Consider the following 27,199-nt stretch of genomic DNA (forward strand, 5'->3'; position numbering starts at 1 on the left):
TGTGTTTAGAACAGGCTATAGGGTCATGTTCTCAGCATATAGATATTAAAGTCATAGGACTAGATGTGATCACCAAGGGAATTTAGATTATCTTATCCTGACCCATTTATGCATTGGCTTTAGGATACTCTTAACCACCCTTGGGTTTCTTCACTAAAGCATTTTAATAAAGGCTGGTAGTCAAGAAGTTTCAAGTTGCTTAACATCATGAATTTGAGGATAGAAATTATTTATTTTATAATGATTTGGCATGTATCTGATTATTTTGCTGTGATGAAAAGAACCAAATCCTTTTTTCCCCAGAAATATATTTGCTTCTAAAAAATAATTTCAAACAGATAAAAATAAAAGATAATTTGCAAGACTGAACTCCTTGAAGACAAAGCAATGTCTTGTCTATCTCTGTTTTCATGGTCTAAAACACAGCTTGGCACACGAGAAGCAATCAGTAATAACCAAGAATCTGAGGCTGTTATAATCACAACACATCAAGACACAAAACAAAATTACAAAAGGAAATTTATTTCAAAAGCATAAGGGAACATTTACATTTGAACAAGGTGATGAACAGGTGTCTTGCAAAAGAAAAAAAAAAAACATGGCATCAGTTTTTCATTCAAAATTTTGAAGCAAAAATAACTCAAGTTGTGCACTATTGCTCTAGGAAAGAGAAGGAACGGAGCGGGGGTCAAGGATGGAACAGTCAACTCAGTATCAAATTTGAGAAAGCAGTTGCTTCTGTTCAGCTTTGAGTTTACAAATATGCTTTAAAAAAAAAAAGGAAAAGTTACATTTCATGTTCAAATTTATATAACTGTAATCCCAATACAGTTTCTATACTTGAAATGGCTTTAGGCCACTGGCTGATCTGCCTCTGAGGTCCAGACTACCTGGTCACAGTTTTCAAATGGCAATTCCATGTTCCTATGTCTATTCAGATCCCAAGGGAGCTTCGGTTCAGCTCATAGTCTTTTGGAATGTTTAGAGATTATTGCCACCACTCCAGAGTCAAGCTGACCAACTTCTTTTGCTCACTTGTATCATTCTAGTCTTTAAAAAATACTTTTCCATAAACATGTACTGTAATCCTAACAAAGGGGTTTGCCTTTTTCCTAATGGAGAGGTAACAGTACTGAAGACACCTGCATTGCAATCACAAACTATTCCTCAAAAAAATGTCAAACTACTAGAAAATGTCATTCAGGAATTGAATTTGAATAGCAAACATAGGGAAGGAAGCTTAACTGTGAAACAAAAATATATGAAACATTCAAATGCAGAGCAAATGGCCTATGCTACTAAATATGCCCATGACATTAAACACTCCACAAACCCCCCATCTGTTGTTTTAACCTAAAGATTCTATTGGCTAACTTATACAATAATTTTGATTAATAACCTGAGAAGTTAAAATCTTGAAAGTGGCAAAAGCAAACCAAGAGAGCATCCCTTAATGGTGTACCATGTTATCACTTTTTGCGGGTTGCCCTGGTTATTAAGTCCTCAAATTCTAAATTATTCTATCACATCCTATAGAAACCTATATGTACATCAGATTCAGTATTTTGGCTGTATTTCTCCAACAGGGTTCTACAAATTTAGCTTTGAAAATGCAGCCTTTGTTTAAGTTTTAAATAACAATAATCATGTAAGTGCAACTGACTCAAAATTCCTCACTACTGGGAGGAAAACCTACCTAACAAGTTAAGAATGGATTCAACCTCAATAGGATAATCACCGTGTCAAAGACTACCCGTTCCTGGAATTTAAAAAAATGATTTATGTCGTGTAGTCAAGTTTCACAGCATGCATATATATACATACACACACACACAAGCTTATGTATGTATGTATACTATACATACACATTTCTATTTGAATAGTAAGATCCAATATTCAAAAGTCTATAACAACATATGGAGAAGAGTTAAGTAAGCAGTGCAAAGCAACTTACCTCCTAAAAATGAAATGTCATTTCTGTATTTTAAGAAAGTTGCTAAGTATTTCACTTTCATGACACTAGGTAGGAACGCTGCACCACTGCCTAGCAGCTTTATTAAAAAACAAACAAAAATTGTTAAGATTGACCATCACTCTTCTCCATATATTGGGTAAAAAAAATAAGACAAATAGGGGAGAGGAAAATTAGTAACCTTTCAAAACTGATGATCTTTACCAGTCATCAGAAATGGACTGAATTTCATTACATTTTAGACTTGAATTGTTCTCAGTAACAAATTATCAAGATGTTTAAAAGTAAAAGATTCACAATATGAAGTCTGAATAATGATACTGCAAAAACAAGTCAAGTTTGCAGACAAAGCATCCAAAAATATCGCTGATATCGCTGTGATTTTTACCTTGGACACAACCATGGTTTGTTACAAAAGTAGATCATACATACAAAGGTATAAAGAACATTAAGTTTTTAGCTGAAGGCAGCAGTCCTTTTAAAGGGTCATCCCCGGCAATCCAATGAGTAGTAGAATTTAAGTATAGTAAGCTCATGACAATGCTGAAGAATGTGATGAGATTCAGTAGAGTCTTCCTCGACTACGATTTCCTCGTGCTCCCCAACCTCGGCCACCTCTACTTCCCCTGAAGGCTCCTCTCTGCTCTATGAAAAATCGAACAAGGGTTTAGGTCTTGCTCAGGACTTTATGGTACAACAAAAAATATAAAAGGAATATAATTCGCAGCTCTGAGTATATAGTGTAGGCTCCCTAAAAGCAGGATTGGTATTCTGCTAGTCTGGCTACAAATTCAATCTGTACATAAAACCAGGGCAATATATATACCAAAGCACATACTGCACAATTATAGTAGGCACTCATTTAAGTGTATATTGTCAACAGGGATTTTTCAAGGTGACAATGTTATGATTACCTTTTTTCCTAGTCCATTTTTTTTTGTATCCATCACTACCAAAGCTAATTAATGAAACTATAAAAATTTCTATACTTAATATAGAATTAAAAAAGCCACTGGGCTTCAAAAGTTAGTGCCACCTAATGCAAAATATCTTAAGCTATCAGTGGTCAATTTTGAAAAATTAAGCTAGACTGAAAAATGTTCTTTTCAAATGCAATGAAAAGGCAATTTGTTTCGGTCACAGTATTTCAAGCACCTGCATTTGCATAAGGTAGATATAAATGCCAACAGCTTTCCATTGCTTTATCAGCTTCAGGAGCTGCTGAGTGCTGCTAAAAAGGTGAAATGTATACATACAGTGTTTGAGTTACTGAGTAAATCAAGTGTATCTTTCACAAGTCACTTATGTCATATGGCAGAATGAGTCTGATTCATTGGTCAGTCCTTCTCATAGCTTCAGGGAAATATTCCTCAAGGGACTCTTCCCAGGAAAGACCTGAAGTTATCAGCAAGGCTGGACTTTTCATTATATATAAATGAATTAAAAGTCTCAAAACAGATTCTAATTCCAGAGATTAACTCTCTTCAGTGAACTTCAAACTTTCTCATTCCAGTAATGTTGTCATCAGCAGAAAAAACCATTTTGAACCACAGTGCTGGAGCCATGAAAAATTACTGTCAAGTCAATATTGTAATCCATGTAATCCAATGTTTGCCATTATAGCTAGAAATACAGTTATTTGAGTTTGATTTTTTTTCCCGCTCCAGAAGGAAGGAAAAGCAATTCAACTCTCAGAATACTAATTAATTAGACCTTTCCCCAGTGTAGTTCATTTTATCTGAGTGACAGAATGGGATTTGATTCAAAGTTAATTCTCATGTCATGATACATTTTCTAAGCTGATTAGTATGCAAACCACTTAAAATGTTTACTACTTGTTTACTACTCTAGTGAACACATTCAGAAAATCAAGTGGTCTGAGGGCAAGATGCTACCAATGATAAGTGCAGTGACCATGCGTGCAATCAAGGAGTACAGTCACCTTGATGTAACTTGTAACTCCTCATCCAACTGTTTGACACTTCATCTATGCAGATGCCTGCACATTTCCCTCTAATGTAGTCATAATAAAAACCTTCAATTGTCAGGTAATTCAATGTCATCAACACTTAACAAGTAATATAGATATCATTAGCTATAAACTAACAATTACTAAAACCTCTCCTTTCAATTTTTAATATGACAAACTGAGTTACCCTCAGCTGCTCAACTATACCTAAAGAACATATGAAACACATTCTATGAAGGTATTCCTTTGATGTGCTTATGCTTCTATATTGACTATTTCTTTTTGATTTGGAAGTGATGGAATAAAATGATGATTTTGCCAAATGTGAGTAACAAAACATTTCTTCCAATTTGAAGCAACACTGATATACCAGAAAAAAATAAATGTCTTTTTTTCTTCCTGACCCATGGTCATTTCCCCGGGAAGGACACAACAAAGATGAAAAAAAAATCTGAGGTAGACAGACCCACCAATTCTCATGTATAGTTCCAAAATGGGTAATGCAGAATGGGTAAAAGCCAAGAAAACTTCAGATTTTACTGAGACTATCTACAACCTGTTAACATTCAACTCCCAAATGTAAAATACCAGCAGAAATTTCATTCCTACTTTCCAAAGGGAGGAATCCTAGTTTAGTTCACTTTTATGACAAACACCCCAATTATACTGATGACTCCTATAGAGATATTAAAACCAATATGAATACCAGACACAAAAAAATTCACAGGCTCTTCTGTTACTTTGATGACTACAGAACAACTGGAGCTGTGACTCCTGGTTTTTTGTCTTTTTTTTTTTTTTTTGCATGTTGAGAATTTTTAAAAAATCACTTACAATCCAAGCTCTGCATTTTTTCACATTTCTTTCCCACAAGCATTTTATCATCTGCTTCTCATTATCAAACAGGCAATGAATTTCACATGGCAGGATATTCATGGAAACAGAGTAAGTGACTTACCCAAGCAAAAAGGAAGACAATTCTCTATCGCTGCCATAGCTTTTGACTGTTTTTATTTATGTCAAATGAAGATAGTATCTGAGATGATCGTTGCGTGTTTATGATAGGCACCACTTTAAAGTGACAGTGGGCAATATTTTGCACAATGAAGTCACAAAATCTTTTCACAAATATTTGAGGTATGTTAAAAAGCTAAGAGGCTCTTTACATGTAGCCTGCTATTAAGATGCACACTTACAAATTTTACATAACTAAGAGTTCAGTGATCTTGCCCACATTGAAGTTGCCTCGAAGAGTCCAACAGAGTAGAAAGGTTCATTTCACAATCTAAATTGCCTTTTTATAACTTGTTTGCTTGGGTAGTACAGGAATTAAGTGACTGTAGGAGAAATTTATTTAATGTCACAATTATCTTAGAAACAATTAGCTTCAGAATATACCCTTTGCGAACTAATTACTGCAGAATTAATTCTGACTGGTAATCAAGACCAATCGCAAACATGTTTAGTTGCTAGTATCATTACACTTGGACTTAAGCAAGAATCAGTTATATTTTTGTCATTCCTCTTTAAAAGGACCTATGAAGATATAAGCCAATGATTCAAATTCCTGAGAGAAATGATGGCTCTCTTGGCATTAATGGTGAAAGGTGATAGGAAGACTACTTTGGGCAACTGGGAAGACTACAATGTACACATTCCATGCCAAATATTGCTTCACTACCTGACTCTGCTTTTATAACTTGTTTTGAGGTAGCGCAGATGATGAGTACAAGCAGTAGGCTGACAAGGACCAAGAAGGATCATCTGCCAGAAGCTCGATCTATCCGTGAGGGAGAATGAACAGAATGTCTTGCCTTGATGTTGGCATAGGGAAAACCAGGAAATGGCTCATGCCAACTTCCTTACTTTGGAAGTTAGGAAAACCAGGAAATGGCTCATGCCTTCCTTCCTTCCTCTGTCCTATTGGCTTCTCTGAATATAAGAGGCACATTTTTATTTTTTAAGTTCTTAGTGTTGCATGCTCAGTTTAGTGAGGTCACAAAGGTCAGTCAGAAAGCAGGGGGCTAAGCTGTTTACCCAGTAGCTCTAGTCCCACAAGGTGACTCAGAAAAATCACCTGAAAGAACTAGCATATTAGCTGTAAAATGCTAGTAATTGCTAAAATCAAGTATAACATAATTTCTCACAATACTTATACCCAAACGGAAACGCTCACCATAATTAAAGTTGCCCAAATTGCTGCTATATTTCCCACTTGGAGGATTATAAATCTGCCTGGCATCCCTTTTTGGTCCTGCTGGAGATTTCTTGGGTGGTGAACCTGAAGTTGTATCTTCATTGGTTCTCTTTTGCCTGTAAAAGTAAGAACAGCAATAACATTGTATTATATCAGAGGTTATCAACACATACACAATTTAGCAAATCAGTTATGAGAGACACGCTAAAGATGATAGTCACATCAGAAAAGAGAAAATAAAGTTCTGATGTCATCAGATTTACAGTGCTATGTTATACTGACTTTGTGAAAAGTATTTACAAGGATTTAAAATTACAAAAAGGGCTTTAAAATGACCTTAAGTATGAAGCTATAGGCAAATTTGTAAAACATCTCAGAAAAGTGTAGTTATGCCCCATGAGTACAACAAACCTTAGAATTTCAGGGTTTATTCTACCAGTTTATTTGATAAATACTGGTATCAGATTTTGTATTTTTAAGTAATGCTTCTCATAGTGATCTTTTAACATCCTTTAAAAAATCATTTAACAATATCATTTTGCAGAATATTTTGAGTATTTGTAGGTAATTCAGATTTTCATGTTTACAAATTGAAAATATTAAAACACCTGTATCTCTGGAATATATTTCTTACCCGATTTCAACCTTCTGTACAGGTTTCCATGATAATGTTACTGTGCTCTTATAAGAAGGGGGAATGTGGAAGAGATCCTGAGGAGAGAAAATCAGACAAGACTGCTATTGTATAATGGTGGTGGAGGGAGTGATGGTGAGTATAGGAAAGAGAGACATATCTTAAAAATAAATTTTAAGAGGAAGCTTTGATTTATTCTTCTTGTCCTTGAGCTGGTAACAAAATAAAGACCTAAAACAGCTACAAGAGAAAAGTAAAGTGGGACAATTTTGTTTACAAATTACATCTCTTACCTCATTAGTGTCATTTCATGCACATTACACTTAACCTACAGGTAAGTGTTTTCAAAGTCTTGGGACAAGAATCAGTATCAATTTTTATTTTATTTTTAAAGATTTATTTATTTATTTATACAAGAACTGGGGTATAGGCCAGATGCGCAGGAGGGTGAGAGGATTCACCAGAGACAGAGTGGGGAACAGAACAGGCAGACTGACAAAATGCACTGCTGAGGGGAGCAGCAGGCGTGACAGGAGAGGTCTGCTGCGCCATGTGGGACCCTCGCCGGTCGGCGGGGGCCGGTGAGGATAGAACCAGCCCTGCAGAGGCTGCAGAAAGCTTCACAGAGCGCCACTCAACTGCCTGACCACCAGGGGAGGCCCATCACTATCAATTTTAAATAAAGTCAACAAACAAGTATTTTCTTCTGCATGGAAGCAATCACTGAAGTTATTTGCAGAAAATACAACAGTACAATGTGCATTTGATTTCACATTTTTAAGTGCTTCAAAATTACAATACAACTAAAGGCCTGGCTAATTCTGTTTTTCTTCCCCTCAAATATCTATACATTGTCAATAAGGGAAACACCAACAAGATTTAAATACCAAATTATCAATGTGGTAATGCAAATGTTAGCTGAATTTAAATCTTAAAATAATCAAGAACTGAAATAATTCAACCTCACAATATTCTCAAAACTATGGATTCCTAAACATATTTATTGTTAGCATTTTACCTAACATTTCTTACCACCTTCACTCTGATTTTTTATGAAAGTAACTATTTTTTCCAATAGCAAAAATGAATATACCAGTAATAGTCACTTCTTACTATATAAAACTTAGGTCATTGTACCAGATCAATGCAGGGAATTAAGTCAATATAAAGTTTTTGGATCAAATGCTCTTAAGGCTTCCACTTGGAATGATAAAGTAAATGTTATTAACTAAGAAAAGGGACAAGAACAGCTAAGGGGAAGGCCTTACATCTCAGGTGACAATGGGAAATTGGAGTATGGTTTGTTGATTTATTAAAGTAAAACTAAATTTTGCAGTTAGATGAATCTGCTTAAAGAACTAACGACTGTGACGAAATGGCAAGGATGAACCAAAGCACACCAGTTTTCTTTCTTCCTTGTGGATTCCCTAAAACAAAGAACTGACCATGTCACACACTTCTATTCCGTTTAAAAATATTTCAGGATTCTGGGTCTCCCTGTTGGCGCAACAGGTTAAGAGGCAGCACTATGGGGCAATCTGCAGCCACTGCAGCAGGAGTTTGATGCCACCCCAGAAAGGTGACCCATATGGCACCACAGACTCCTGTCTCTCCTGCTGCTTCCCTTAGCAGTGTATTTCAGTTGATCCGCCTGTTTTGTTCCTGTCTCTGGTGAATCCTCTCACATCCCACACCTCTGGCCTGTTCTTATATGCATAAATAAATCTTTAAAAAAAAAATATTTCAGGGGGCCTCCCCGGTGGCGCAGCGGTTGAGCGCTGGGTTGCAAAGCTGCCCGCGGCCTCTGCGGCGCCGGTTCGATCCCCGGCTGCTCCCCGGCCACCGGAGGAGGGTCCCACATGGCGAGCAGAACTCTCCTGCCGCCCCACATGGCGCGCAGAACTCTCCTGCCGCCCGCTGCTCCCCTCAGCAGTGTACTTCGGTCCCTCTGCCTGCTCTGCTCCCCGCTCTGGCTCTGGTGAATTCTCTCACCCTCCCGCGCTTCTGACTGTACCCAGTGCATGTATAAAACAAAAAACAAACAAATAAATAAAGAAAGAAAGAAAACATGCCTCTATATATAAAAAAAAAAAAAAAAAAAAAAATTTCAGGATTCTATACACTGGTTGCTAACCGTATTCATAACTCTCCCTTATACATTTTTCTACTACAGTCATCTTTAAATCATTATGGTTTCCTGAACAGGAAACTTTTTCATCTCCATATACTGGGTCACAGTATTTTATCTGCTACGTTCAAAAAGTTCTAAATACCACAGTATAAATTGTATGGGGAATATAAAAATAAAAATACCACAGTATATTGTCAACGTAGACTTAGGTCATCAGTTCAAATAATCTCACATTTTACTAATATATGAATTCATTCTGAAATTACTGCTTACATTTAATTTTGAAATAAATTGTAGGCTATTAACAAAAATTTTCTTAGGAGATGAGCGTATTCTCACCCCTTCTGTTTTTTAAAATCTCTTTTTACTTTCCACTTGGGAATATAATATTCAGCCCTCAGTGACCCATTGTTGTTCTTTTTGGAAAAGCTTCCCTTTTTCAGATAAATAATAATTGTTCCATGGGATTTTTTTTTTTACCATATTAGTTTTAAGTCACATCATATCCCAATTTTGTTACTCTCAGGCTTGTGCTCCAGGTGTTTCAAATATTTCTTTTGTTCATCTGGCTATAAAACTGTTAAATTATGGTAATAATTGGTGGTTACTTCATTGGGATTTTTCCTTTGCTCTCTCAGGTTATTTTTTGTTTAGGCTAGTAGATACTTGGAAAGGTAAAGAGAACTGAAGGGTACTTAATGTCTTTATGGTAAGGGGCACCTTAGCCTGTAACACAGAAAGCTCTCAATTTATTACATGAACAAGTTAACAGAAAAGACCACTAAAAAACTTTTCAAGTGCCACATGGGACTAACCATTCTTACTGTAAGCAAAGGAGGGTTTTATTGGTCATTCAAAATGCCCCACTAGCATTTTAAGACTATTGGAACTTAAATCAGTAGAATTTCTCAGTCTAAATATATCAGCTATGTTTTATATAAAATTACCATACTTCCTTTCACGGTATCTTCTTCAATAACATTTAAATTAAAAAAAATGCATGATTTTATAATAGATACACAAATTATAATCAATACAATGTACGATTTTGTAGCAGCTACAGAAATTAGTATAAAAAGCACAAAGTTTTAAAAGGCCAGCCATCTGTAATGTAATGCCATCTTCTCTTAAAGAATACTATCACAAACCTGAGCAAACATGAAAAATTTGTTATATTTTCAAAGAGGTAGCTAGGAGAATTGGGTAAGAAAAAAGAGACTTACCTTGATTAAAACATTGATATTGTTTGTTATTTTCAATGCAACAACTTTAATTTTGTTCTACAAAAGGAAAACAAAATTTTGTTTTTCAATAAATTTGTAATGCACACTCCCTTCCCATATAGAACTAGAGTAATTACACTTCTATTTCAGAACCATTTCTAGTTATAGAATTTCTTGTTTCACATTATCACACAGATAATGCTTATTTTATTTCTCTCTAAATTAGGGTAGAGATGACAAAGAAAGAAAACAATATTTATATTCCCTTGACAGGCTAGAACATTGAAGTGTTACCTACAATTTACCTGGATAGTAAGTAAGGGGCAGGTCATATGTACAAAGGAGTTGTATTAAAAGAAACAGTCTACACTGAAGGATAAAATCATAAGAAATCGAATGTATTTCTTTATGATCAGGATGAAGATTGCACAAAAAGGGTGAGACCAGAGAAAACCAAATATTCCAACACAAACACACATGTAGTTTGACAAAGAATTGACAGTTAAATCTTTTTTTAATGTAAATTAATTAGTTTTCAAAAAGGTGAAATTAAAAATATCACAACCAAGTTTTGGCACTGTGAAGCTATCGGCAGCCACTGCAACACAAGTTCGATTCCCGGCCAGGGAGCGAACCCACATGATGCAGCAGACCACTCCTGTCTCACTCCGCTGCTCCCCTTAGCAGTGTATTTCAGTCAGTCTGCCTGTTTTGCTCCCTACTCTGTATCTGGTGAGTCCTTTCACACCCTGCACCTCTCATCTATACCCCAGCTCTTGTATGCATAAATAAATCTTTTTAAAAAAAAAAAAAAAATCACAACCATCAATTATTTAAACAAAATGTACTGCTGAGACCCTAGTTAAAGATTGTATATGTCTAAGATTAGTAATGAACATCATTCCCCCAAATTGGAAATATACAAGATATTTTAACAATGACAAATCTAAGTTAGCAAGTAAGAAAATTTGAAGATGACCTTCTAACATATTTTCAATAGACTTCAAGTAAAATTGAATGTCATATTTCAAAGTATGAATTCAGTATGATCTGTAATAAATGGGGTGATTACCACTAGATGTGACCCATTTTTCTTACCTCTTCTGTTTTTAAGGCCTCGCCTGTTTTGCCTTGGAGAGCCAAGCGAAGTTGTCTGATATAAACCTGCAGGCCTCGTGCAAAGTACTGCAGTCTAAATGAAGAAAATATTTGTTAATTATCAAATCACATCACTTCATTGTTTTCAAATTCTATTTGAATATTAGAGTATACTTAGTAAATAATATTTTTAGTACTCAATACATAATATTCTATTATGCCAAAATGACCTTTACCAATAGAGTAATTTCGAGGATTTAAAGAAAATCACCAATGTTTGATCATGAGGAGGTAGACAGAAAAGTAAACTAAAAGCAGTTTTCCTTTCTTAGAAATGGGAGTAAATCCACACTGAATATGGCAAGAGGGAATTTAGCACTGTCATAGATGCTAAATTCCATAAGGAACCTTCCTTATGTTAACCCACAAGGCATGTGTCTAAATCAAAGTGAAACACAGAATCAGAGTGCCTGGGTTTTACTCTTCTTTGGGGCTAAGTTAAGGTCAAATGACTTCAGACCCATATTTTAATCTCTGTATGTTTATCTTAACAAGAGACAGTGTTTGACCTGTTGGCACCTCAGGATCCAGTTAAAAGTAAAACAAAATTGCAGATTTGAGAATTTATTATAAACTCATCTAAGTCTCAAAGGGTCCTGAATGATCCCTTTTCAAGTTTGTTCCAGGTATGTGTGAAGAAAGAGGGTATCATCACTCCATCCTGCTGACTCTGAAGAACCTGCTTAACAAGGTGTTTCTGGCTTTTTATTTTCAGAGTAATTTCTGAAGTTGTCTGCTTCTAACCAAATGTTTCACCAAGCATTAAATCTTTGTTTTACTAAAGAATAAAGTTATAAATGATATAATGGCCAAGCATTTCCAAATTTAAGACGTGAATTTGTTAAATGGAATGATTTGATATAAAGTGTCTTCATGAACACATCTTATTGATTTCCCTACTGATGCTCCTCCCATGTCACTACGTAAGCAACAACTGCAGCTACAGAGTTTTGAACAGTCTTGGTGTGCCAGGCATTGTGCTCAAAACGGTACATTTACTGTGTCATTTACTCTCATAACTCTATGAGGCAGGTGCTCTTACAACTAAATATAACAGTTGAGGAAAATGTGAGGGGTTAGAGGTTAAGGAACCTATCCCAAGACCACAGTTAGGGGAGAGTCAGAGTCTATTTTTTAAAAAGCTCATTTTTGACCTCATGGATTGGTTGTACCATAGCTGTTATGTATTTATACTAATTCCTGTTTTATGGATCTTCTATTCTGTTCCACTGGGGCAAGGCAGGGTGAGGAATAAGCTCTGGTAAAAGGAAAACAAAGCCCAGGGATAGCTTCCACCTTTGCCAAAGACTGGGCCACTTCAATCACACTTCACCTGATTTTGAAATCCTTGAGCTTCTCTGCATTCAATTTAGCTGTTAAGAAATCTGGAAGTTTTCGGCCCAACTGGTGAAAGCTATATAATAAACATTCCACATAACTGAACTGTAGCTTGGGTTCTTCGTTACCAGCATTCTCCCCGTTTTCTGCTTCTTCTGGAGGGAGAGGCATGTATTCCTAAGAGACGAAATGTAGAGGTGTTTGTAATCTGCTCTAAGTACTCTAATTATAAACATATACTCAAGTAAATTATAGGGCATGTTTTTAAGACAGGAAGCATTAAAACTACCTAGGTAAACTATCCCTTTTACCTATTGGATCAATAATCTAGCCTACCAACGCTCCATATTAACCTGTTATATGTTCCATTACTAATAACAATGAGAGTGAAAGTAGCCAATATTTGTTAGATATTTATGAAGTGAACGAAAGAGAAAATGGTGAAAATGTTGCTGCATGGAAGACAAGATCCAATCTAGGTTTGACATCAGAAGTTGATGCTCTGAAACATTATATTATGCTAATTCCAAAAACCTCCTCTGAACAGCCATCTGTACTGTCTTAAGTATTAGCTTTTGTTACAGTCAAAATACTGTAAATGGCATTCACTATCAGTGTTAACACCCCTAGGTATTAAGGATTGGGAGAGCACCAAATGTTGGATGATCCAACTGATGCTATGGGCCTAGTGCTTAAACACTGTGTCTGTTATTTAACTGCTCACATTCAGCAAGAAAATCACCTGGTGCTAATGGTTTTGTCAGATGGCCTATTTTTTCTACAATTACATCTTAAAAGACTATTTCCTGGTTGTTACTGCTACTTGGCCTTGGACCGCAACTTGGATGTCCTAGAGCAAATGTAAAACATAGTTGGATAAAGGAATAGCAGAAAGATTATTATTACAAATCCTGTATTATATTTTATGCAAAGCATCAACAGAAGAAAAGCCAAAGATTAAAATAGTTTAAAAAAATAAAAGTAAACAACATTATGGCCTGAGAGGCTGATAACACTTGCTAGATTTATTGTCTTTCATAATCTAGAAATTAATACTACCTATTAGACTTTGGGGAGACATACTGACTATGCCATACAAGAAAAAAGTTCTTACCAATAACTTATCAAACAGTTTCCTTAAATTTGTTTCTAATTTTTCCATGTCACCACAAAATGAGCTCATCTCTGCCAACAGTTTCAATACCTAAAATAAAAAATTCACTGTTATTATAGTATTAATTTTTTCCAATAGTCAAGGCTATAAAATAAGCTCTATTTCACATAACTAGTTTAGACTGCTTATTTTTCAACTATGATTTTACAGAATTGTTTGAACTGGGGAAAAAAATAGAGATGTAGCCCCATCTTTCACTGGTAAGGAAACTGAAGGTTAGAGAGATTATGTGACTTGAGACCCAGATCTCATGAGTGAATATATCTGTGAGAAGAAATAAAGAAAAAAATATACATGAGACTTTCTGCTACAGATTAATAGTGTACTATGAGGTGACATTGAGGAAGAATGCTTAATAATAAAGAATTATTTACTAATAGTAAATATGATCTCACTGCTATTTAATTTAGTAGATGTATTCTAACTCAAAGTATGGGTGATTGTCTCTATTCTTTTTTTTTTTTTAATATAGACGCATGTTTATTTATTTATTTATTTATTGTTTATACATGCACTGGGTACAGTCAGAAGCGCGGGAGGGTGAGAGAATTCACCAGAGCCAGAGCGGGGAGCAGAGCAGGCAGAAGGGCCAAAGGACACTGCTGAGGGGAGCAGCGGGCGGCAGGAGAGGTCTGCGCGCCATGTGGGACCCTCCTCCGGTGGCTGGGGAGCAGCCGGGGATCGAACCGGCGCCATAGAGGCCGCGGGTAGCTTCGCAACCCAGCGCTCAACCGCTGCGCCACCAGGGAGGCCCGATTGTCTCTATTCTTGAATTTCATCTCTGCTTTACTACCAGTTTCATAAGCCAAACCGAAGACATGGGGGCAGTAAACCACAAAGTCAGTGTATAGTGAGATTCCTCTATCCTTATGACCTGTGTGGGAAAAGGAATTTACATTTCATATTTCAGTTCTATTTAACAATCATTAAGTGCCTTTCAGAATTAGGCTCTGCACTAGATTCTGGGGATACTAAGAAGAATCATATTAAATATAGGTAGATAAATAAATGTATTGCAAATACTGTGGAAAAAATGTGTATGTACATTACAGTTGAAATACAAAGGAGAGAGTAATCAATTCTATTGGAGAAGAGATAAAGAACTTTTTGTGTTAATCCTGTTTAAATCTGATTCTATTAGTTATGGAGAGATAGGAACTGTCATGAATTAAACACCTTATTTAAAATAACAAGATTACAAAAGTAAGATGGACTATGGTGAAAACTATAGGCAATGCTTTCCTACTGCAGCCAACTCACTGAATCCATAAAGCATTCCTAGGTAATCAATCCTGGGTAGATTACTAGCTAGCCATCAACAGACCTCTTTCTTGATTAGAAAGCAGTCTAAGTTAGTGACTTACACTTATGTTAAAATATGGGAATGCCTTTTCAATGCTCAATGCAGACATTATTCTCTTACCTCCAACTGTATATCAAGACCCTCCACTGGGGTAGTCAAGGAACTGAGGTTAGGGAGAACGTGCTCGCAGAAATAAGTCACAAACTTTGTGGAATGCACATTTTTCTGTAAAAATTCAAAGAACAGTGAGTCATCAAAAAGAAAAAGTGGTATCTCGAATACAATTTGTCATTCAACAAATGCTAACTGAGTGCCACAGCATTAAGTAATGTGGCCACAAATACAGTATGGTGCATAACCCAAAGGCAACCCTGGTAGACAATACATAATACTTCATAGCAAAATAATGTGGAGCATTGGGACATCCTTTTATCTTTGAACTCTTCCTTGAGCCTCATGTCAAAATTTGGGGGAAATTTTAGTGTTGAAACTCATGCTATACATTCCTCAATAAGGATACTTTAAATGGTGTTTTTCAAATTATGCTATACACACCTCAGAAGCTCGTGGTCAGAGTTAGCACAAAGCCAGAGATAAAAGGTTTATTTACTAGAAAATAATCTGTTAGAAATATTTTTTTAAAATGTAAATTACTAAACCAAGTGTTTTAGAAACTCAAACTACAAAGCAAAGCAAAATTCAAAAAAACTTAAATCTCTAAGCAAGACTTTAAAGAGATTTCTTGACTCTTGGGCTCTCAACAACTAGCTTACTCAGGCCTCCAAAAAGTAAATACTCACTAACTTTTATGCAAAGGTTTGAGAAGACTGCACAAGTATCTATAGCTATGAAATACTATAGGGTCACAAAATAGCTATATAAAACAGAGCTCACAGAGAAAAGTGGTACTGCCTGCCGGGTGCACTGTAGGAGCCTGTCCACACAGTCAGGATCCGAGGGATTGAAGGTTTGTTCCAGGTCAGCCTGTTCAGCCACCAACTCTACTAGTTGCTGTCTTCCACTCACTGTCTGTAAGCTTTTTAACCCAGATAATATTTTCATAAACAGGACAAATTCTTCACCAGTCACATCTTCTAGGACCTGGAAAGACATTTCAGAATAGTATCTTTATTACTTAAATAAGAGAGAAAGATCAATATTGAAACAGTGTAGCAAATTTATTTCAGCTTCTAAAGTCAGTTTACTGATTCTAAAATTCTGATGAAAGGACATCTTCGTTTGTTAATTTAGCTAAGTAGTAAACTATGCATTCTCAATGCCATGCTACTGAAGGCAAAATATGGTTCCTGGAAAATTTTACTTTTACATGAAAAGCACAGTTAAACACACAGGACATAGACAGATATGTACTATGTCCATGGCATTAAAATTACATGGGAGAGTGACTAAGGGAAAAAAAAAATCAAAAAAGACGGCTGGGGGTCATAGTGGAGTTAAAAAAAAAAGGCAAATCCCACAGTGAACTGTTAAATTAGCTTCAGTTTTCTTTAAGTTAAAGCAGTTTCAATCATATTAATAAGGAACTGTATACAAAGTAGGAGACCATGCAAGTCTTATTAAGAGTTCCCTATTCATGAATCTAAGTCTTTCTGTTCATTGACCAAAGGAGCAAGTAATCATGACATATTCCACCAGACTACTAGCTGAGACATAGGAAGACATGCTGATATTCCTAGCCAGAGTTTTGCTCCTTTTTCTCTCTCTGAAATCTTATCAGAAAGCAAGTGAGCGGTGCTATTAAGAAAATTTTGATTTTAACTAAAAATATGAAGAAAGTAAATTTTTTCTCAAACTTTGGGACTTCATGAGTGCAAATTTAATTGTGACATACCTTGACTGTTTTAGCATCCATAATGGAATTAGATGCTTGGTGCATAGACCAATAAGCATGGCCTTTTGAGCTTACAGTGTGTCATGGGTTAGGATCAAAAATATAGGTCATTTCAATGTGATCTTCATTTTCATTATGAAACAGTCTAGAATACTACTGGAAAATACGTATAATTAGGGAGTGCTGGGAATTAGGAAAAATTTTCTAAAGAAGGTAACTTGTAGAGAATTTTGAAGAATGCATAAATCCCTAAGGCTAATGTCACAAAGTTTAAACGTGGTATACCCTTAAATGAACATTATGATTCATCATTACAAGTGACCAAAAGTGCAAAACACTATGTAAGAAAAGCTTTAGGTTCTATGGTAGTTCTTATTGGTTATAATCATATTGTACAGAAGCACTGAGGAATACTGTCAATTTCAACTGTCTTTTGCTTTAAAGAATTTCTAAACAATGACCAAAGCTCACCTTTTTGGATTCAGTTAGTATAAGTTCTTCTACTTCCTTTGTTAAGACTTCATCTGGTAAAGTCTTAAGCTTTGTAGAAAGGAATTTGATTGCTCGTTCTCTCACAATGTCCTCTCCTTGAAGTATTTGACTGAACAAACCACCTAAAGTACCTGAAAAAGAAAAGAGAGTTGTGTGTAGCAAGCCAATTCCATACTATACTAAAGTTTTTTAATTTAACTCAATTTATAGCGTTTCTTTCCAAGTGAATTACTAAACATCCTTGATAGTCATTAGTTTAAAAAATTCAAAAGTCTCAATCGTAAGACTGAGCATATCCTTTGTCTATGGATTCAAAATCAGCTGTGTATAACTTTTCTATCATTTAATAGTAATGTATAAACACAGGTATTTTGGGAGGGTTTTTTTTTTTTTTTTTTAATGTGGCAAAGGGAGTCTTTCCAGATTTCTAATGGAACACTGTGGTCCATTTTTGCAATATTTCTGCTGTATTTTTGAATCACAAACATTTGGAGCTGAATGGTTTTTAGAACACTTAGAATTTTATGAAATTGACCCTTGGACGAATCCCAGACTTTATTCTTAATGAATAATACCAAGCTTCTCAACTGTTTAAAAGATACCAAACACAGTTCAGAAGAAGGGGACTTACCTTTTGCATCCATCTTAAATATACTTAACAGGGCATTGTTGACTAAATTAAATTCTGCAGAGTCATCTAGATTAAAAAAAAAAAAGTGGTACAAAGCATAAAACAGATGAAAAAATCATCTATTTCTTCTTCAAACTTAAGATTCAATATTGTTTCTCAGAAATTACACTGAGGGGAGCTATAACTAAGCATTTCTCTCAAGTACTAAGAAAATATATCTTCCTAATTATTCAGGGTTGAGAACCCGAACTAGCATACCTGGAATGTTTTTATGTTAAGATGGCACACTTAAAAAACTATACAAAACAGGGTCGGGGGGCTTATGATGCATCAAAATTCCCAAAAGAATCCAGTCACTGTAGTTTTATAAATAGCGTTAAAAATAAAACCACCCCAAGAACTAGTCACAAGTCATTAAACTTCAAACTACTGAATGAGAAGAATTTTAATTTCTACCAGAGGTAGCACCTTCAGGAAAGAAAAAAAGCTGGAACAGTAACTAACTCTGAAACATTAGATAAAAGGATAATATAAAATTCCATACCTGTTTGCAAAAGCTGAGTTAGTATATCAGCCACCCGGGGAAGATTTTCTCCAGTGGCAAATTGAGGCAGCTCTTTAATTGCTTGCCGTCGAATCTGGATATGATTTCAAAGAAAAGAATTAACCAAAACATTATCATCAATAAAAACAACAAACCTAATCTTCAAAGAAAACTAGAACTACAAAAAAAAATCATAATTATGGGAGTATGAGTCAGAAAAATATAAAACATAAGATTTCTAGCAGTTTTAGGAATAATTTGCTCCAATTTAAGAACAAGCTTCACAAAATAAACAAAACATGGTGGTAAGAATTGTTAAGCACAATTATCTGATGGGAATGGACAGTCTTGACATTATAAACAATGGTTCATAAACTGATCATATACAACTGCTGGGATCTTTACTACCTTCTCTCACAGAACAGAAGTTAAGGATGGTTACAGTTGCAATTTCCTATTAATAACTATATACTCTGGAATGTTCAGTATGACTACTCTATACATTATGTGTGAATATAATTTATGTACTTCATTTTGAATATGTGGTATTGCCTTATTAAGTTTAACAAAATGTACTATAGTCATAGCTAGCAAATTCTGCATGGAATGTTGGCAATTCATAATTTTATTTGAAAAGATAGAGCTGATGTTGAAAATTCTACTAGTTCATTCTGTTCCAAGGAAAAATGATTTCTTCCTACTTTAGTAATCACATGCAAATATTACATAGACCAATTATTTTTCTGCTCTGCAAAATATATAGGGGTGATGAAACTATTAAATATTATTCATATTTTAAATATCTGAGCAAGTATAAATGATTGAAAACAAACATTTAGTCTAATTTCATGCATACCATATAAGAATCTTTGAAAAAGATGTCAGAGACAACCTATTTTTAACAGTGGATAACATGATCGGTATTTCAATTACATGAGTTGCACACTGGAAATGGTAAGAGAAACATCTGAAAGCTTGTTGAAAGCATCAGTCATAAACTTACGGACACGTCTTCATCCTCACAGAGGTCTAACTGTGCATTGATTGCAGAATCAGCCAATTCTGGAAAATGCTTGAAGAATTTTGGAATAAACTGAGCTGCTAATCTTTTTTCCTTTGTACCACCTTTCACGCCATCCAATATCACTTGATAGGCATCCTTATGCTAAAAATAAATAAATAAATAAATAAATAAATAAATAAATAAATAAATAAAACAGAAAAAAACACAATATTGAAGGATGGGAAACTAAACAAACTTGTATGGTCTGTTTAACATTAGCAAAATTTTACATAGGCTAAGAACTAGGGCTTAGTTTTGGAGTTTTATTGCTCCAGTTGGACACTGACCTTTCCACAGCCTGGGCTCCTTCTCCCCACCTTAGTCATTTGTGAATTATGGCAGAGAGAAGAATGGCTCAATTTTAGGTGGAAAAGCAAATAAGTTTGTTGAATCACCATCGTTTCTTTATTCTAGTGATTACTGACCCTAACTTGTGACTCTATCATGCTTAACAAACTAACGAATAATACAGAATTCTCAAAGAATTGTGTAACATCTATTTAAATATATTTACCTGCTTCTAATAAACACCTTGAAGGCAGGGAAAATACATTCTTGTAATCAGGCAATTAATTTAAGCTTTATTATGCCTCACATTTTAGGATATGAAAATAATTCACTGTGTAAGGCCAGCCAATTTTTAATGAAGACAGAATCTAATGTCACATATTTAACTTTTATTATAGATCAGTACACTTAAAACTCATTTGTTTTCTTTTTAATAAAAATTCAGAACTGCTTTCCCACACACTCATAATGTGAAAGGGTCAACAAGTTCCCAATGCCCCTTTACACATGTGCCTCAAAACCAATCCTTTTATTAAATGTCAGTGACTGAGCTGGTGAACAACAGTAATAAGTATCAAGGCTGTGTGGACATATGGATAACATTTTTAACTACTGGAACACTTTAACCACTGTAACAAAGATACCAAACTTAAGTACTGAGTAGTGTTTATTCTGCATGAGGGACTGCTCTAAGTACTTTAGATTTGAGCTTATTTCATGCCACAAAGAGGGGAATGACTAATAATACCCAATGAACTGTAGAATTACTTAGAATTACTAAAAATTCAATTTCACAGTAGTTTTTTTCCATGTTAAGTGAAAAAAGTAAAGCAGGATATAAAATTATAAAAGCATAGTGGGACCTCAATTAAGGACTTTTTTTTTTTTAATAATCAGAAACTGTTCCCTGTATTACAAAACTTGATCACACTGGGGATCACCTTGGGGAGCTTCCAGAGCTCCAGGACAGACCTGGGCTGGCTGGTTCGCCCCTGTGCTCAGGCAGCCTTGGTTGGCAGTCTCCCACCCCAGGGAGGTCACCACAGCCTACAAGGAAGGACACCACATGGGCATAGTGCACTACAGTCCAGACCTCCCAAGCTCAAGTGAACCTCCTGCCTCTGCCTCCCAAATTACTGGGATTACAGGCACAGGCCACCACGCCCAGCCTAGGGTCACAAACAGATCTTTTAAAGGTACAGATTTTAAGTTACTCCACACAATTACCAGATTACTTCAAGTTAGACTGAAACAAATTCCATCACTGATTAGTAATACCCCTTAATACCCCCTTTTAATATCATAAACACAATACCAACTCCCATGTAACAAAAGTTTCTGGGAATAAGGTGAGCTCCTTATGAAATAGACATAAAAATCAACCTTTGGACCTAATACTTCAAAAGGATATATTTTTTAGTGCAAAGATTTGAAAAATCATGGCTGACTTTTCTACCGCTTTACATTCCTGTGGTTTGCCTCATAGCTTCTAGACAGACTTCATACTTTTTTGTTTTTTAACTTTTGCAGGGTATCAAAATGTAGTTTCCTTTAACTCAAACTTAAAAATTTTACTTATAAATTCTTTTGAAGAAACTCCTTACATTGTCTGCAATTAAACAAAGAATCTCTACTTGCAATAAGTCATCCTTCTGCCAAGAAAAAAAAATCTGGAGTAGAATCAAAAGGAATCATTTGCAATACTTATTGAAAGCCTACCAGGGACTGAATCTACCGTGTGTGTATGCCTCACAGTAATTCCGTGAGGTAGGTGTTATTATCCCAATCCCTGTTTTTCAAATGAGAAAATCAAGGCTAAGTCAGAGAGGTGAAATAATTTGTCTACAGCTACACACAGATCCAGGACCTGAACATTGTTACAGGGGCTGTAAAATCAAGATCTGTGCCTAATGCAAGTTTTCTTTTTTTTTTTTTTTTTAAAGATTTATTTATTTATGCATACAAGAACTGGGGTACAGGCCAGAGATGAGGGGAGTGAGAGGATTCACCGGAGACAGAATGGGGAACAGAACAGGCAGACTGACTGAAATACACTGCTGAGGGGAGCAGCGGGTGAGACAGGAGAGGTCTGCTGCGCCATGTGGTTACATCCCTGGCCAGCTGGGGATAGAACTCGTGCTGCAGTGGCTTCGGATAGCTTCACAATGCTGTGCTTAACCCTTTGTGCCACGAGGGACGCCTATAAGTTTTTTTTAAAGATTATTTATGCATGCAAGAACTGGGGTGTAAGCCAGAGATGTGGGGGATGGGGGAAGTGAGAGGATTCACCAGAGTGGGGAGCAGAACAGGCAGATCTACTGGAATATGCTGCTGAGGGGAACAGTGGGTGAGGCAGGAGAGGTCTGCTGCGTCATGTGGGTTAGCTCCCCCGCCTGGGATCAAACTCTTGCTGCAGTGGCTGGCGATAGCTTGATAGAGCTGTCTTTAAACCCTGCTCCACCAGGGAAGCCCCTAATACTACAAGTTTTGTTAATTGTAATCTTTTAATTACTGTCTGAGCTAATAATAAACAAATTAGTAAGTATCATAGTAAGCATAGCCCACCTTCAGTTCCCCCAGAATTCACAGCTCCAGGTGAGCAAACCCCTATACTTCATTACAAAGGGATCTTTATGTCTTATGCATAGTTGCTTGATAGCTCTGTTACAGTGCCATAAAAGTAGCCCTAATCCATCAAGCACAGGGAATTGCACCAAAATTCTAGCAGTCAGTTGTCTCTAGTAAGCAACAACTTCCACCCTATTTTATTTATCACTGGTCTTCCTCACTAAAGGTACATTTGGGGAGAGCACCTGTTTTTCCATCTTGCACCTCCAGTGCCCAGGACAGTAACTTTGAAGTGTGATAGGCACTCAAAAAATGTACTGAATCAATGAAATCATGTGCATGAAGTCTGCATGAAACCCCTCCCCTGGTTTTCACCAACTTCTGTCTCCTAAGTCACTCTTTCTAAATTAATAGCAGATTTTTACCTTGAAAGACATTTTTGATCTCTTGGGGGAGAACTATCAACCTAATCTGCTACTTATAATTAAAGATGACGTAAGGGGAAAAATGCAAGCTACTCTCAATTATTCATGGTATATAAAGTCCAGTTTGGCTTTTGTTTGCTCTAACATACACTAAAGAAATGATTGTCAACTTTTTAGTACTCCAGAAAAAAAAGAAGGGTGACAGTATGCACAACACTACATACATGATTTCAGCATTTCCCTAGAAGATCCCTGACATTCCTCTCTGGGAGAGCATCATTTACAAACTGACTGAGAAGCACTAGCCCAATACGCCCTCATTGTGCAGTAAAATCATTTTTAGGTAGAACAATTTGTTCCAGTCTTCCCAAACTCAGTCACTGAAAAATGACAATGAAGGAAGGCATCTTCATTACTAGTTCCTTCTAGGAACACCAACAAAACCTAACTTTAACCGGCCATAGTTTATTCCACCTTGTTTTCAGGCGTAGAAAATGTCTCCTTCACATTCAACCTAAGACAAACATTTACAACAGATTTACAACAGATTGTACATTTACAACAGATCTTCAACACATTCAATGATGTCAACATTCCCTACCCAAAAGGGAAAACGTAGGGAAGGAAAATCATCTGATACTTGAAACGGGCCTAGTTTCAGTTCTAGATAAAACTAAAATAAGGCTCCCACAACGCACACTTTTTTGTTCCGCTCAGAAAGGTTCTACCTGAACAACACACTGCAAGACGGGCCGGGAAGGGCACTGCCACACCTTTGTGTTGCTGCCTTACAGGACAGCCTCCCTCCTACTCCAAGGGATGAGTAAAGAGAACCACATGCAGTTTGCAGCACTTGTAAAAGACAACGGGATTTCTAAAACAGTGAACAAGACGACCTCGGGAGGCCCTGGCTCTTGTTCCCAGGAAACATTCACACAGTCACCCAACAACACCTCCAGGTCAACGTCCTCGAGGACCTGAAAACTCCCCAAGCAGCCATGGTCTGCATGCACAACTCAACCACAACCAAACTGCGACTCTGGAGCAAACCCTGCCGAGTCCGGCTCTCGCCAGGCAACACTATTCACCGTTGTTCTCTCCCGCTTCCCCTCAATACCCGGTCCTGCTCCATTTTCAATGGAAGCCAGCAGCCCTGCCTCACCTCCCTAGTTATCACTGACCTTCCTCCTCAACGGGACCTTCCGAGAAAGTACCGCCCCCCCTCCCGGCCCTGCAGCTCCAGCGCCCGCCACAGCGCGACAGGCGCTCAAAAACGTACCAAATCAACGAAACCAGGGGCCCCCCAAAGTCTGCACCAAAGCGCCCGATCGATCCCTCTCCTGGCTTTCCCCAGCGTCCGTCTCCTGAGACACTCTTCCCAAGTTAATTAAAAAAAATAAATGCCTTGAAAGACCATCCCTGGCCTGTTGAGGAGCAACCCCCCCCCGCACCCCTTTACCACAGCCCTGGCCGGCGTGAGCGCCCCCGAAAGGGGAGCGCGCGGGGAAAGCAAGCCCGTCTGCAGGGGCTGAGCCGGGGACGCCGCGGGGAGAAGGGCTGACGAAAGGGCGGCAGAGGAGCCCGGCTCCAGGGCCGCGCTCTCCCCGGGGACGCGGCGGCGGCCCCCGCGGCTCGCGGGCGGGAGCGGCAGCCGCAGCCTCTCCCCGCCGGGCAGCGCTGCCCCGAGGCCGCGGAGCGCCGGGCCCTGCAGGCCGCTGGGGCGCTGACCTGGCCCACTTGCTCCGTGGCGTCGGCCAGGATGCCGTAGTTGCGGTAAAGTTCCTCCACGGTCGGCATGGCGAGCCCCAAGCCCAAGGCCCGCTCCAGCTGTCCCCGCCGCCGCCCGCGCCACCGCCGCCGCTGAAGTTCTCCGAGCCCGCGACCCGCACTATTACGCTTCCAGCTGCCGCCAGTGTCGCCGCCAGTCACCGCGCACAGGACGGCTCCGCCCCCAGCGTCTACGTAAGGGCGGGCGCGTCGGGAGCGGCCTTCGCTGACCGCCAATGGGCCCGTTAGGGTTTAGCGCCCCCTCGCGGTTGGAGGTGCAACAAGCGCGCCTATTTAATTTAATGGCAAAGACCATTAAATTAGCACTTTGGTTTTTTTTTTTTTTTTTTTTTTTTTTTTTTTAAAGATGTGTTTATTTATGCATGCAAGATCTGGGGTACAGGATAGAGGTGTGTGTGTGGGGTGAGAGGTGTTGTGCCCATTGTCGACCAGTGCAGCCCCCAAGGACACACAGACAGCCGCTGTAAGATCATAAAGGAGTTTATTACGGGCTCGAGTCCGGGCCCACAACACGCACCGATGCAACGGTGGAGGTCGGGAGCCCTGAACAAAGGGAACAGGGATCTTATATAGGGTTATAAGCAGATCTCTAAAAATTAAATCATGTTGGCAAACATTCATTGGTTACACAGGTGCATTTCCTAACAGCGGTGGGTGCACAGATTCAGTTTTTGAGCTGATTGGTCACATCAAGATGCAGCTCTATTTTATGGCTAGTTTGACCCTATTAGTGGCCTGAATTGCTCAGCTCCGCTGTGGCTAGCCGACTGAGATAAGACCAGAGTGGGGTGGGGGTCGAACTCTGGAATGCAGTCTTTTCCCGGGACAGCAAGACCTGAAATTCTAAAATGGCAGTTACACACAAAATGACAAAGCAATGGCTAACAATATTTATGCTTGGTTCCACAAGAGGATTCACCAGAGACAGAGTGGGGAGCAGGCCGGGCAGACTGACTGAAATACACTGCTGAGGGGAGCAGTGGGTGAAACAGGAGAGGTGTGCTGAGCCATGTGGGTAGCTCCCTGGCCAGCTGGGGGTCGAACTCGTGCTGCAGAGGCTACGGATTGCTTCATAGTGCTGTGTTTAACCCCTTGCGCCACCAGGGAGGCCCTGTTTTATTTTTTAAAAGATTTATTTATGGGCCTCCCCAGTGGTGCAGCGGTTGAGCGCTGGGTTGTGAAGCTGCCCGCAGCCTCTGCAGCGCCGGTTTGATCCCCAGCTGCTCCCCGGCCACCGGAGGGTCCCACATGGCGTGCAGACCTCTCCTGCCGCCCGCTGCTCCCTTCAGCAGTGTACTTCGGCCCTTCTGCCTGCTCTGCTCCCTGCTCTGGCTCTGGTGATTTCTCTCACCCTCCCACGCTTCTGACTGTACCCAGTGCTTGTATAAATGAATAAATAAATAAATCTTTAAAAAAAAAGATTTATTTATTTTGTGCATGCAAGAGCTGGACACAGGCCAGAGGTGTGTGTGGGGGGTGAGAGGATTCACCAGAGACAGAGTGGGGAGCAGAACAGGCAGACTGACTGAAATACACTGCTGAGGGGTGCAGTGGGTGAGACAGGAGAGGTCTGCTGCGCCGTGTGGGTCAACTTCCTGGCGGGGGATTGAACTCGAGCTGCAGAGGCTGCCTGAGGTCGTTCTTAGGAACCTGGAATATGGTCTCTGCACTTGGGGACTCACAGGACTGGTGCTGGGTAACAGGTGGCAGCATAGTGGTGGTGACCATGTGGGACCTACTTTCCTTCCCAGATTTTTCTGGAGCAAGAGGGTAGACGTGATTTGCTTGTAGCAAACAGGACCACATAAACAAGCAATTACAGATCCATTCTGACTCCTGCTCTAGGGGGTCAGGGCAGAGTGAAGAAGCCCCCCCCCACCCATCATCAATGGCAGCAGTAACTGTTGGTGATTGAGAGCAGCATATTAGCACCTGTGAACATTATTCATAATCTCATTTAGATGAAGTTTAAAAGAGAGCACCCCACATTCATAAAACAGGCAACTACATGACCCAGCAAGCTTTGCATTTCCCGAGATTTCCCTTTCGGGTGGAAATGGGGCGGTGGCACTGCAGAGGTTTCATGTGGGGAGAGCATAGGAAGTCCCTATAGCTCCTTCCAGGAGTACATTAAGTCAGCTGGCTCTTCCCTTTTGTTTACAAATGAAAGCTGCTTGTTGTTTAAATGGCTGATCGAGGATGTCGATGAGTCCTTTGGGAGTCCCAGCCTCCCCCAGGCCTCTACCAGGTCAGAGAACTCGTGTAGTGTGGCTCATTCCAGACCTTTCCTGCGCACAGTGTCTTTTCTCACAAGGCCCTCTCTGGGCATCTTCCTAGGGGGGCTCAGAACCCGCCTCCCCGGCCGAGTGGGGGTGAGAAGCAGGAGGGCCAGGTGGAGAGCAGGCCCCAGCAGCAGCAGAGAGCTGACTGTCAATCAAATTTGGAGTTT

General features: G+C 38.5%; 1 protein-coding gene across 2 annotated transcripts; it reads right to left on the minus strand.

Moving 5' to 3' along the window:
• Positions 1–502: 502 nt before the first annotated feature.
• On the minus strand, positions 503–24,892 carry API5 (apoptosis inhibitor 5). Of its 2 annotated transcripts, none has more exons than XM_037522434.1 (14): positions 24,691–24,892; positions 19,622–19,783; positions 18,619–18,712; positions 18,075–18,140; positions 17,423–17,574; positions 15,994–16,200; positions 15,220–15,324; positions 13,737–13,826; positions 12,618–12,799; positions 11,225–11,318; positions 10,127–10,183; positions 6,773–6,849; positions 6,118–6,254; positions 503–2,617 (listed from the first exon to the last, which is right to left on the minus strand). In XM_037522434.1, the coding sequence occupies exons 1-14, from the start codon at positions 24,757–24,759 to the stop codon at positions 2,535–2,537; spliced, it is 1,575 nt and encodes a 524-aa protein (XP_037378331.1). In that variant the 5' UTR covers positions 24,760–24,892; the 3' UTR covers positions 503–2,534. The 2 variants fall into 2 exon arrangements, with proteins under 2 accessions (XP_037378331.1, XP_037378332.1); XM_037522435.2 differs by having other exon boundaries at positions 503–2,612; positions 24,691–24,891.
• Between the last annotated feature and the right edge of the window lie 2,307 nt (positions 24,893–27,199).

Source organism: Talpa occidentalis, unplaced genomic scaffold (assembly GCF_014898055.3).
Source record: "Talpa occidentalis isolate TD23 unplaced genomic scaffold, MPIMG_talOcc4v2.1 talOcc4.3, whole genome shotgun sequence".
NCBI lineage: Eukaryota > Metazoa > Chordata > Mammalia > Eulipotyphla > Talpidae > Talpa > Talpa occidentalis.

Bases quoted from the DNA above. Each gene is read 5' to 3' on its own strand.
- API5 (XM_037522434.1), bottom strand. From the start codon at position 24,759: ATGCCGACCGTGGAGGAACTTTACCGCAACTACGGCATCCTGGCCGAC. The intron at 18,713-19,621 runs GTAAGTTTATGA...AATCATATCCAG, and splicing joins GTGAGGATGAAGACGTGTCC to ATTCGACGGCAAGCAATTAA. The intron at 6,255-6,772 runs GTAAGAAATATA...TTACTTTTACAG, and splicing joins GTACAGAAGGTTGAAATCGG to GCAAAAGAGAACCAATGAAG.